We start from the raw sequence: 13069 nt of genomic DNA, 5'->3' as shown, positions 1-13069 counted from the left end.
GTATCCTAAAACAAAGCAGTCACCTTGCTCATCAACTCCAGACAGCTGTTACCCACTTTGACCACTGACTTCAACAGAGCAGATCTCCTGAAAATCACATTGACTAGAACTAGATTAGCAATTTCGAAGACGAGAAACGGAAATAACAAAGCTGCTCAAAAAGTTTTCTTTGCCACCTTCTCAGGTGAACTGCACTGCTCTCAGCAATCAAGTTAAAACTCACTGTATCATTTCCCCCCACCCTCGTTCTATCCAGACAAACATGGCATCCTCTAGCCTGGAGCAATGGCTGTGGGTTTAGTCATGCTCATCAACGGCCAAGAGTTGTTTCCCTGACCTGTAACACTTACAACGGCGTGAAATGATGGCTATAGCCCCCAGAAGAGAGTGTTTGAACTCCTAGCTCCTAACCAATTCACTAACAAAAGTGGGTGAGAAAATGTCAGAGTGGGTGAAATAGCAAAATCCCATCCATCCAGAAAAAAGGAAGGTGAGAAGCAGAATGGAAGGCCATAATCTACGGGGAACAGCGCAGAGTTTCAAAACTCAACTTTGTCAGACATCTGGTAATCTTTTGTGCAGTCTCAGCGTTCTGCAACAAAAAGAAATGCCAGAGTAACACTGAACAGGACTGCTTCAGGAGCTACTGATGCCAAGCCACTTTCTTTAAGGGACAGCTAAGGCAAAATTGAGTTTCACTCATAAGGAAAAAAAAAAAAGAAACAATTCCACATTCACACAGTGGCAAACTGGTATCTAATGTAAACAAGAGAGCATACCAGTATTTTGTTTATCCATTTAGTCACATGTAGACTGTCTCTTCACAGACGCCCTCCAAGTCTGAATGCCTGGCAGAGGCCAGCCAACAGGAGAGGACGACTGCAGAGCCATAACCTTTTGAGAACATGCTCTGAACACCGTCCCACTGTATTTTTCGCAGAGATTTCCCCAGCAGAGATCTCATCAGTGAATTTTCATCGCTCTAATCATACCAGCTTACTCAGCCTCACCCAAGAAGCCAAGCAAAACGTATCTCACGCTCTACCACCATGACTGGCACTTAAGGGAACCCTTTGGAAGCTTTGTGTCCTGAACAAATACCCCCTCAGTACCCTACAGTCCTGCGCATTTTAACAGCGGTCATCATATCCTTTCAGACAGTGACTGTGCACAAAAGGAATCCGTACTTTCAGGTGATTAGACTCTCCTGGAAGGAGTACCCAGGCAGGATAAAGGATTGAAATGAATGAAATTCTCTCTTAAGCATCTCAAAGACGATAAAGGAAAGGTAAGAAAAGGGATTTTGTATACCCTCTTCTTAAGCATAAGGCCTAATAGTACCGTAAGAAACCAGACTTGACTAGGCCTGGATATGGACTCTGCTTATCTACACTGTCTTTTGAAAAGGCAAATGTAGGTAAACTCTGCCTGGACTCTGACCAAGTTCTGTCCAGATGCTGACCAAGCCTGAAGCCACATGAACTGTTGGCCAAGCCTGAGCCAACGTCTTCTACTCCTTTCTTTATCTAGTTTTATAGATGAGGTCTTACACTTAACTCGCTTGAACATACCTGCAAGATGTGGAACAAACTACCCGGTATAAAGAACATCCTACCAAGGCACATCATGCTTCGACTTCATGTTCACTGATACTCATAGGTTAACAGATGCTGGTACAAGCACAGCGTAGCTGGGCCGTGGCCACTTAACCTTCTTGCCTGGGTGAGAAGAAACGTGAACCCCCCCTTTCAGCTAGTGTTCCTGCTCTCATTTACAGACGGTTTGTTCATCTGGTGCCAAGGCACAACTCCTCACCTACCCTGGGTGAAGAAATGGCTTTCACCTTTCCACTCTCTCCCAAGGGACTTCCTTACTCGGACTGATCTTTGTCTGGGGAGGGGTGGAAGAGATGGGAAGGAAAAATCGAGACCAAGTTGAAACACAGCTCTGACTCTATCAGGGACCAACAGCAGAGGCCCAAATAACAGCTTCCTTCAGTATGGGGAAGAGATAGCCAGCAGCAGCAGGAACAGGGAAGAAGAAAAGCGGGAAGATCTGAAATAACTGAAGCATCCCCCAAAGGAAAACAATACAGAAGAACTTTATGTTTCATGCTTTCAAACCTGTACAGGGAGAACAGTTCAGATGTCAAGGTTTTCACCCGCTTCCTCTGACTATTATGAGCATGATTAATGTATCGACTGTGACTCCAGATTAGAGGATTTGCTTTGTATTAAAATTTTAAAGACATCTGGAAATTGAATGTTCAAAGAAAATCCTTTGAAAGCGTAGTATATTGTGGAGTTAGCAGATTGGAATGATTTTAAAAAGTGAAAATGCTAGAAGAAAGTCAGAAAAGGTTCCTTACCTGCTCTACCAGCATCCCCTATTAAAACAAAGAATTTTAAAATCCAGTTTATACGCCGAGTTGTTTTCTATATTGTTGTTTCAGCTAGTTCGGATAGTTAAATGAGACTGATCGGTTATTAGTCACTCTAGATTTTTCCTATTGTACCCACTACCTTCCATCTGATCTATAACAATAAAGCACGCCTAGAATCTAAGACTGATATGGAGTAATTAGAATAATCGCACAGGCTGTAACGGGGTGGGGGGGGGAAGATGGCCACAACAATACATTCGTACTTGTTTATGCAAATACCTTTTTGAAGAGGTTGGGCTGGTTTTGGGGTGGCGGTTTTTTGTTTGTTTTCAGTTTGTGTTTTATGTTGCTGTTTTGTTGGGTTTCTTTAAATGACAAGCTATTACCCAGTCTTCCAAAAGTCAGCATGTTAACCTTGGTTTTGCTGACAGAAGAGGATAAAGAAATCCATGAAATTTAAACACGAGTAAAATTAGACTGCAAGTTCATGGGTTTTCTGCTCCAACATAACTTGCTCCTGTCAAAAAAGAAGCGTCTCCTTCCTTCCTTCCTGCTTCTCCCAGCTCAAACCCACGGTTTCTTTTCTCTCTTGTGTTGTGCTGGTGAGTATTGCCCCCCTTTGTGGGCCAATTTCATTAACTAAACGAAAAAAAATTGACCACTTTTGACTGAGTTAGTTTGCTGCTGCATGTGTGGACTAAATTAATTGAGTGACCAGTGATTCAATGACCAAAGCTGACTTGAGGTGTGCAGCAAGATTACGGAGTTGGGAAGAGACGAGACGGCAGCCACATGAGTTCTCTCTGCTCTGTACATCTTGTGGACCTGCATCTTCAACTCCTTCTACTACATATTACACGTAGAATCTTCCTCGTTATCAGTTACAGTTTGATAAGGAAAATACGTAAACAGGCAGATCATCTGAACAAAGAATTGCTCCTGCTCTATTTAGAACTTGGATAGCAATGCATTTTTTTTTCCTCTAATGTAAATACTTTAAATACTGGTTTTAATCCTTTGATTACAATCAATGCTAAATGAACATCTTTGAATTTTGTCCAGTATAACTTCCAGAAAGCAATCTTTGAGTTCCTAACAAGAAAGGACTAATACTCCAGTTTCTTTCCTGTCACGACTCATGCAAATCTCAACAACAGCATGCTTCTCCTAACACAGGCATCGGTCCTGTTAAACAGTTGTTGAGAACAAGCGGAAGTTTATAAAAAAACAAAAAAAGAAAGAGAAAAAAGAGTCTCTTCCCCTAGTATCTAACGATAAGACTTTCTTTCCAGCTATTACCATCTCGTGCTTGTGTTCTGTTAAGCACATTAGCATAGTTGTATATTCTCAAAAAGCCACATGGGAAAAAAAAGTAAATTAAAATAAAATAAAATTTGCTTTAAAGGCTACTGGAGGAGGAACAAAACTGCATGACTACACTACAGTTGGCATATCAGGCAATAATCTCAATATTAACTGCTCTCTAAGGATCTCAGTGACAAATTTGAGTTCTGTGGTTGAGGTTCACATTATATGCCTAAATTGAATATGAGATAGTTTCAGACTGTCAAACAAGCTTTGACATCTCTCTTACTCCCAGTTCTGAGAAGCAGCAAAAGTCAACTTTGTTAAGAAGAATCTACGGATGCGTCAACCTAGAAAGCTAAGAAAAGTGTCAATAAAATCAAGTAAAATTAATCTTAAATTTATCCAACTTCTTTTCTGTTTTTGAACTCTAATACAGCTGAAGATGAATGAATGATCCAGGATAAACATGACAAAGTCAAGTCTTCCTCCTTTTACATGCCCCTCGTCATCTGTGGTTACTGCAGTCTGTACCTCTGTAGCCACATTATATTACCTTGTATCTCCATCTAGTCAATGACGGTGAATTTATAACTAGTTTCAAGCATGTAGCATCTACTAAACAACCAGTCTTGTCTTGATGAAATTGCACGTTGGACTCAGACTACAGACTAATCTGTTTTCTGTTATTTTCTGGGCTTTCAACAATCCTTATTCCACTAGTTGCCAAATCAATGAACCCACCTCCCTTACCCGTTTTCAAGGGGTCTCCTTCAATGCTACATCTTCAGTATTTGAATGCGAGCACGCTTCAGATGGTACAGAACTAATGAGCCAAACCAGTTACATTACTACTTTTGCTATAGCAGAGTATCGTGCAGTGCAACTTAGTCTTCAATGAAAGGACCAAGCACTGCCAGATTTTGATCTGAATTAGACTTGACAAGCAGGATGAAAGCAAACAAAAGGAGAGACAGTGGGAGGAGAAGGGTTACAACAGGGGGATTAGGAAATGCCATTTAGTTTTTTTTATGCATTTTAATAATTCCCTGTGGAGTTTTAATGAATTTGTTTTATGCATTATGATATCACTGCCAGTGCCTGCAACAAAGGGGTCAGTAGTCTCTGCTGCAACATCTGACTAGTTGTAACAGAGTCCAGATTAAATAACAACATTGCCAGTGTCACCCTGACACATGAACCTACCTCTTGCAATGTGTTGATATCCACACCATCCCCTTGAATAACTCTGAGATATGGTGGCAGCAACTTGTAGCCTTTTGAGTTCTCTGTAATGGGAAACTTCTTCCCTAAGATCTCCAAGACCTATTGAAAAGGGAGACAGTTCAAAATAAAAATAAAACCCTGCCATTCCAATAAAGAAACACAATTTCCACATTTGAGTCACGCTCTCTCTCAAAAAAAAAAAAAAAAAAAAAAAAATCCATAAATTCACCCACATACCCTGCTCTAAATCTACCCACATAAGCACACAAACAAAAAGCATGCAGCCATCGTGGGTGAAGGCATTAAAGCGGGCACAGACCACATGGCCACCAATAATTAAAATGAAACACTTCAGTTAGGAGTTTTCCTTATCAACTCTGATAAAATTATTCAAAGTTTCTATTTGTAATAAGTCACTTGTCCCAAAGGAAAAAAAAAAAGTGTTAAAGCCGTATGGATCTAATTTGATAGAGTACCAACAAAACTATAATCTCCCCTACTTTCTTACTAAAACAGTGCTGACAGCTAGTCAGATTCAGAAGTATCATCAGCTTTTATTACAGAACTGCAACAATCATTACGCTCTCTGAAGAGCTGCAAGGCAAGAAGCATTTTTCAACTTGGAGGCTGCGTGCCACTGACTTACATGCACGTCTTACAAAAGGGATGAGAGTGCTAAACTTGTATTTGTAGGAAAAAATAGTGAATTACATCAACAGAGGACACCTAGATACCTAAACTTGGTGCTAAGCAGTCTTACTGGCCTGGCATTTATTAATGCTCAAGTTGTCTCCCATTTTATTTGTTCTTAAGTGATGAAAGACCCCTCTCTATAGAACCATTCCAGCATCATTAGACCAGCAAAACTAGTAACTGTTGTAAAAGCTTCAAGAACGGGTTTGATAAAAAAGATTAAACTATTCAGACTGCCAAAGAGTTTCCATATCTATATTGAGATGAGGTAAATGTCTACATTTTTCATAGGTCCAAGTCATCCAGCATCAACTACATACTACGCATAGCAAGTTAGAGCATTGTGTTTCCTATGTTTGTTAGCCAGTCCTTACAAAACAAACAATTGCCCTTCCCAATCTCATATACAAATGACTTCAAGAAAGGATTACCTTTAAAACAGTGTCAAGGGGATTCCCAGAATCTGGTCTAATAATAAGTGGTGCCTCTGGACTTCGGGCTTCAATTATATGCCTTAGGTCATCACCCCATATTTTTTCACAAGCATTGTAAATGTCGTAGCTGTCACTAACCACAGATACAGGCACTGAAGAAAACTGTGTCACTATGTGTTCAAAAGCATCTTTTTCATGATCTTTCCCCCAAGCTGTTATGGTACTGTAAAGTCAATTGAAAAATCCACATTAGAGCGGCATTAGTATGTTAAATCACACATTCTGTATTTCCTACCAATAACAGTTCAAGATGACAGTAGGCAATATGATTACAAGACAGCATAAACTATGTGCTTATCAGCTCTGTGTTGCATGGGTAGTAAACATACCATATACTAAATAAATCGCACCCTGGATTCACCTTTGGCAGCTCAGACAAACACTTGACACATAAAACCTCTTTCACATGTAAGTGGGGTTTTACTTCTTTAACATTTGTGAGAGACCTTCTCTTTCAAATGTGACATTCAGACAGTTAAGGCACTACAGATGCAAGAACGGAACACCTGCTCTGGCAACTTCAGACTACAAAATGGGAAGTAGAAAACTAGCAGCATATGTTAGAAAAATCTTAGATGAAAACACAATTTATTTTCTTTTTTTAATAGTGATTTAAAACCATTCTGCTCCCTCATTCAAACATTTCTCTAGAGGAACCTCAGGGCATTACCCTTGGTACAACGGTACAGGCAAGCACACAAAGCAGAGTTGCTACAAGAGGTAGTAAGTTACTGAACGCCAGTTGATCTGCGGTAGCTATTCTGTACATGGCTGTCACAGGCCAGCTGACATAGCTGACTTTTGTAACTTGTGTGTGAATACCTAAAAATGCCCTCATGCAATGCCCAGGTGTGCGCAAAGAGCTAGCGGGCACTGAATTCTTAACCACAAAATGCTAGCAGTAACTACTGTGTGGACAAGCCCCACATCACAGGAGTGCAAAGGCAAAATTTGTTTCAAAGAGGCTGGGGCAGCACCACACTCAACACAACCTCACCTCAGAGGCTGTGGAACAGTAGAACGATGCTGGAAAAATTCAGGTCTCTCGCATGAGACTTTCTGTGTGTTGACTTGGAAAGGACAGTTAGTTTGTGTTGCCTGTCACCTGCATTTGGCAACACAAACTAACTAGGACAGTTTGAGCTGTCTGCTCTCGTACCACCACTTCAATACGCTGTGCAAAAGACGCTCGCTTGTTCTTTGACTCCACTTGTCTGCCTTCATTACAAGAAATTTTATAGCAGCGTGGGCCACCATTTTTTGATTTAACTGTAGTATTAAGCTAAGCTAAGAGTCAACACTTCCAAAAAAATTTTCCATTTCTATTGATCGAGCAGGTGTTCTAGAACAGCACTACAGCAATGGTCCAGAAAGTTACCCGAAGCAGTGTTCATTCAAAGATGCTCACCACCCTACCAGGAGTAATCATGTAAGCCATTCCGTTGTCTCTCTTGCAATTCTGAGTGAAAATATTCACTATACGAAAGCACTAGATTTTGTACTCTATAAGTAAAAAGCAACTGTCCTTTCCTTTATATTCTGCTTATTTCAATATGCAGACATGCAAGTGAAATCCAAGGACTTGCATCCACTCCTGACCTCGTACAGGATTTGGATATAAAAAAACCCCGCGAACTCTCCATCTCTAATGCCTGTTTGAGAATGTTATAGTTAATAACATTTAAAAAACGTTTAGAGTTAAGAACAACCATGCCACTACCATGTCCCTAGAACATACAGAGGCATCAGTATTGAACTTCAGCCTCAACAGCTGGATCAGTCACGGCTGGCTAATACTGCATGATATAAGTGAAACGGCTTAATATTTCTGGATACAAAGATGGGTAAGAAAAAAAAACTTACATTTCGTTAAGTTATTTTTAAAAAGGCTTTAATAGCCCAATATCTTACCTGTGTTCAGCAGCTGGAACAGAATATCCTGGAACCGGATCTTTTGTACCATAGTACTTTTTAATTAATGCAATTCCTGCTACAGTGTCTGTTCCTTTGAAGTTCACTAAATGAGCTGAAGCTCCTATTCCCGCAGTCTGAAAAAGACGCAACTTTCAGCTGCCACGCCAAGTACAGAAGCCTAAACCCCGCCACCGCCTAGCACTAGTTTTAACAGCACAACTGGGACTCTGCTCCCGTTTCACCAACCCCCTCATCAGGCACTGCCAGGGGACAGCCAGCCTGCCCGCAGCAGCAAGCTCTCCCAGCCCGGGGCTCACAGCTCAGACAGCCCCAGATCTCCCCCTCCACAACAGGCCTGAACACACTGCCCCGCGCATTCACAATTTCACTGCTGAACACGATCGTTCGCAGATAACGCTACAATCCTTCAGAGTTAAGAACAATCAGGCTTCTCAAGTTATCACACAAGTAGCATTACCTCTTGTGAAGAAACTCCTCTATAGCCGAAGTCATGCAGTTTATACTCCAGTCCTTCTAAGCTGCCAGAAGTCTCTAGCAAATATTTGGCCAAAATCTTTTTCTGCTCTCTAGAGTTTGTAGCCACTGTGATTGGATACCATGATTGCACAAGAATAGTCTAAAACAAAACCCAGCACGTTATTCGGTGTATGTTTGCTTAGGACTTAAAGATCCCCACTTGACATTTAATCAGGCGCAAAAAGGCCTATTTATTTTCATCGCCCATTCAGAAAGTGCTGATGCCACCAACAGTTTGTTTTAGGGCGAAAGTACTTGGTCTTTGTAATTCCTCTGTAAGGTAGGCCAGGTATTGACCACCTCAGGAGTTCACATTCCTGAGCTACAGACACACAACTTCCCCCATCCCCCTTTCCTTGTGGACAAAAGCACTGTGGTGAATTCCCTGTAAAATTATCACAGTCTCTTGCCAGGTAGGGGGAAAACGTCTGTGTAAGAGCACTAAAAAAATGAATCCAGGCTTACTTAAAGCAGAAGGTGAAAGCTGCCAGTGATTCCCCTTAAAGCAATAAGGGCTTCAGCCTTTAATTTAAGTGCGTTAATATTTACTTAGAAAAAACATGTTAACTTTCCAAAACTGACCTCAATCCAATTTGTGAGCCAGTAGCACTCTGGATCTGTATTTTCTACTGTGAAAAGAACATTTCCTCTGGGAATTACAGAGCCCTCGGGAACAGCCTTTATTTCTATAGGAAGATGGCCATCGTATTTCTGTGTAAGAAACAGCAGTATCATCAGACAACAGGAAAGATTAGGACCTACCTCTCTTTTACTTAACATCAATGGATAAAAGTCAGGCTATGAGCTTACTGATAAAGCTGTCTTCTTAGGCGTTTCTTTCAGCCCTAGAAATAATTTGGTTTGTTTGCCCACCCACCAGCCCAAACAAATTCAAACCAAACCAAAACAATCCACATTTATCATAAAAGGAGGAAAATCCTGTAAGCTAAAAAACAGTCTCTTTCTCCAACCAAATGATGGCTATCAGTTGTATTCCTTGTGCAAATTAAGTCAGGAAGGCTTAAAAATTCTATGAAAATACTGAAGTTCTACCCAAAGAAGACGAAATATTTGCTACTCAGTTTTATTCAGTGTTTTCACACTAAGTAGGCTAAAAAAAGTTTAGCTATTATCTAGGTGTTAAAAAAAACAAATCTAGTTTTGCTTAGTATAGATGTGTGCTTTGTTAATTTATTAGAGCAGGATCCATTTAATATCTACTTTAAAGAGCATTTTATCATCTCAATTATTCACTAAACGTGAAATGTAATCTTGAAGTGTCATTCTTTGTCAAGTTCAGTCTTTCATCCCTGAAGGACTAAACATTGCATGAAACACGCCTTTTGAAACAGAGTAAGTTGCAAACAGCAACTCAAAAAGAGCAATTATAACTTTCTGAAATAGCTTTGCACACTAGACTAATAATACTTAAAATGTTTTGTATATTAATAAATTTTTGACAGAAAGCTTCTCATGAGATATTCTTTAAAGGCAACAAGAACTGCATCAATTTGCAAAAATTACACAGATTCATTACTAGCATCAAAACAAATTCTCCAGTGCCCAAAACACATCAGAAGTCTCTTCTACACTACACTTTAAAAGTTTGTTCCAAAGTGTAACACGCTGAAGTGAATTCTGTTTATATACCACACAGGGTTTAGTTGTCAGCCATGAAGATGTCTATTCTGGATTAAAAAAAGACAGTGAAGCCTTCAAAAAGGCTCAAAATAATTTATTACTGATTCCATGAAGATAAAAGCAGGCTTAAGTTGAAAAAAGCAAAACAGATTTCAGAGTCACTATAGGTGATTTTGTCTACAGAAAAAAAGCAATCTGGGCATGCCACAGCACTGTATTATAGCCCTTTTCAAAATTTTTAGGCATAAGCAACTCGTCAGGGCTTACATCTCTGTCACTCCTCATCAATTCCTGTCCACTCCCAGCCTTTACACCACCCCCTTGCACTCCAGGCAGCCCATTCGTCTCTTCCACCCCTTCACCCTATCGGTATTTACTCATTCGTTTCGTCTTTGTACAAATTCATGTGTGTTCATTTCATTCCCTCCGCTTTCCCTGGCGCTACACGTCAGGTAACGGAGACAGGGAGCAAAGAGCAGCAGGTGTGTGAAGACACAGGAATTCAGCGAGCAGGAGCAGGGTCTCTGCACACATATAAGGGCATACAAAGGCCCAAAGGGCACACACACTTCCAGTCTGAGAGCCATCAGTGGAAATCGTGTTTGTGTATACACATGCACAATTTTAACAAGAAAATCTGACAAAGGAATAAATGATGTATACGGGGGGGGGGGGTATGCAGAAAGGCTTCTTTTGACTAAACCAAAAACACACATTGAAACAGAATTAGTTAAACCATGTCAAAACTCAGTGTGGACAGACATGCAGCATCAAAATTGTATCGATTCAGTTTAGCCAAAGAGGGATCAAGGTTACTTTAAATACAGATGAGAGTAGTTCACAAGGTATAACATAGCTTAAACACAAATATGGATTGAATTCACATGTGTAGTTATTTCAAATGGATGCAAGTCATCTGCAAACCTCTTTGAAACTCCCTCTTAGAAAACAGTGGGTTTATTTATCTTGCTGCCATTTGCAACATTTAGTTGAAATTCACTTTTCTCTTGCGCAGCTTATGCTCCACCCTGGTTGCAGGATGTCACCATGATACATTCACAGACAGATGCCACCATAAAATACATACAGTCAGGGTATCCAGGGAAAAATAGATGCAAAGAACTAAAAACTGTGGTTTTAAATGCCAAAAATATCCATTCACTAGAACCCATAACAAAATTTAGCATTTAATTAATTTGCAGAGATTAGAACAGCTCTGGTGAATGCTATTAGTCTGAATCTGCTGCTTTTACAGAGAAGAGATGTTTGCAATTACTTGAAGACTGACACCTTTTTAAATAAAAGTGAAAGCGGATAACTGTGGAAAGACTTAATCTGGAGGGATTTGTGTGTCAGAAGTGCTGAAGCCTTGTATTTCATAACAAAGTTCAATTTAAGTATCTCTGAAAAATTCAGGAAAAGATTGAACAAAACATGCATGTGTAAATAGTTCCAGAAAATACAAGTTCTGCATTAGAATAAAAATTGTTATGATTAGTTACAGAAAGCTATGTAAACGATGCAAGCAACCACTAAGCACTATATTAGACACAGAGACTCGCCAACAAGCCCCCACTTACACTAGCTGGCTGACAGCAGCCATAAATCCTTATTACCTGCAAAGCCGTATTTGGCATCTGAAAGGATGAAAATTACTTTTCTCTAAGGAATCACAATTATATGATTATTCTTTGACAGCTGCTATTCCCTGTACACTAAACATAAAAAGCTAAATTTATCCAGTCTTTGCTATGACGGTTAAAAGGAGAGACTGCTGTATTTATTCTACAGTTGATTCATAAATCCTTCATGATGATCTCATATTATTCTCATAATTTTTTACCTCCAGAATATAGTTCCATCCCTTTTCATTGAAGACATCATCTTGAAAATGCTCCCTATATACTTCTTTGGCTTCCTTGATTTTCTCTTTGGTCACCACTTTACCTGTGGTTTCAGAAAGAGATGAAAGCTTAGAAACTGGTATTTATCAATTTATAAAATAAACAACAAAAAGGTTTGGACACAGAAAAGTCACTTTATTTCCAACAAAGGCATGGAAAACACACCAAATGCAGTATACTAGCTATGTTAAAACGAAAATTTGGTTTCATTTATTATCTAGATTAGGATGCTCAAGAAGCAAAGAGGATAAAATACACTCGTGATTTGCAGGGGACTGAGGAACAATTTGAGATTATTGCTCTTTCATGGTGGTCAATAACCTGCCCAGGGTTTTAGTAGCAGTGCTTTTCCCAGAGGAGGGTGATGGCTGTGCAAGCTGGCACGGGCAGCAGGACATAACCAGTCCAGTACAGGGGTTAAGCTACACCGCTCCAGGGCGAATCCCTGCGGAGAGGCCTCACAGTCAGTCTTTGATTAACCGCTTCTGCCATACGAACTGACAAACTAACCACCGCATTTCACTAGGCACTGCTACCGCCTTAGGACCAGTCACCTACTGGAAACCTTAGAGAACAAGCCCCAGATTGCTAAAGACAAAAGAAACAAGATTGTGAGGTGCTTTGATTATAGTGGAATTCCAATCTTCAGTGGAATTGGCAGAGATACTTATGGATTCCGGATCAAGACAAAGATATGTAAGCCATATGACTAAAGTTTTCCCTGTAAAGCTTGGCAGAAGGCAACTTTCATTCAGGTCAGAACAGGTGATACTTGTACATAACGCAAAAAAGCAAACAAAAATCTTAAACAGCACGAAGAGATTTTCAGATGTTACTCAGAATTGTCAATATTGAACACACTTTCACACGTGGCTGCCGTACTCAGTGATCTAAGCTGAGTGGCAAATGAAATTTAAGGGAAATTAAAACCATTATTAATTTACACAGTAAATAAACCAGCAAATACAGAC

General features: G+C 40.0%; 1 protein-coding gene across 2 annotated transcripts in view; it reads right to left on the bottom strand.

Annotated features, from left to right (window-relative positions):
- Window positions 1-13069, bottom strand: part of NAMPT (nicotinamide phosphoribosyltransferase) — a 30426-nt gene that overhangs the window by 5467 nt on the left and 11890 nt on the right. Inside the window, exons 3-9 of one of the 2 annotated variants that reach the window (XM_075427633.1) lie at window positions 12038-12141; window positions 9136-9264; window positions 8495-8653; window positions 8014-8150; window positions 6040-6265; window positions 4895-5014; window positions 2369-2386 (exon numbers count right to left, since the gene is read on the bottom strand). In XM_075427633.1, coding sequence (XP_075283748.1) covers window positions 2369-2386; window positions 4895-5014; window positions 6040-6265; window positions 8014-8150; window positions 8495-8653; window positions 9136-9264; window positions 12038-12141 — 893 coding nt within the window. The remainder of the gene's footprint in view (window positions 1-2368; window positions 2387-4894; window positions 5015-6039; window positions 6266-8013; window positions 8151-8494; window positions 8654-9135; window positions 9265-12037; window positions 12142-13069) is intronic. The other variant, XM_075427634.1, reaches the window with a different exon arrangement.

The sequence above is a fragment of the Opisthocomus hoazin genome, chromosome 8, assembly GCF_030867145.1.
Source record: "Opisthocomus hoazin isolate bOpiHoa1 chromosome 8, bOpiHoa1.hap1, whole genome shotgun sequence".
In the NCBI taxonomy this organism is placed as follows: Eukaryota; Metazoa; Chordata; class Aves; order Opisthocomiformes; family Opisthocomidae; genus Opisthocomus; species Opisthocomus hoazin.
The sequence above is the reverse complement of the archived record's forward strand: the minus strand, read 5'-3'. Positions and strand labels throughout refer to the sequence as shown.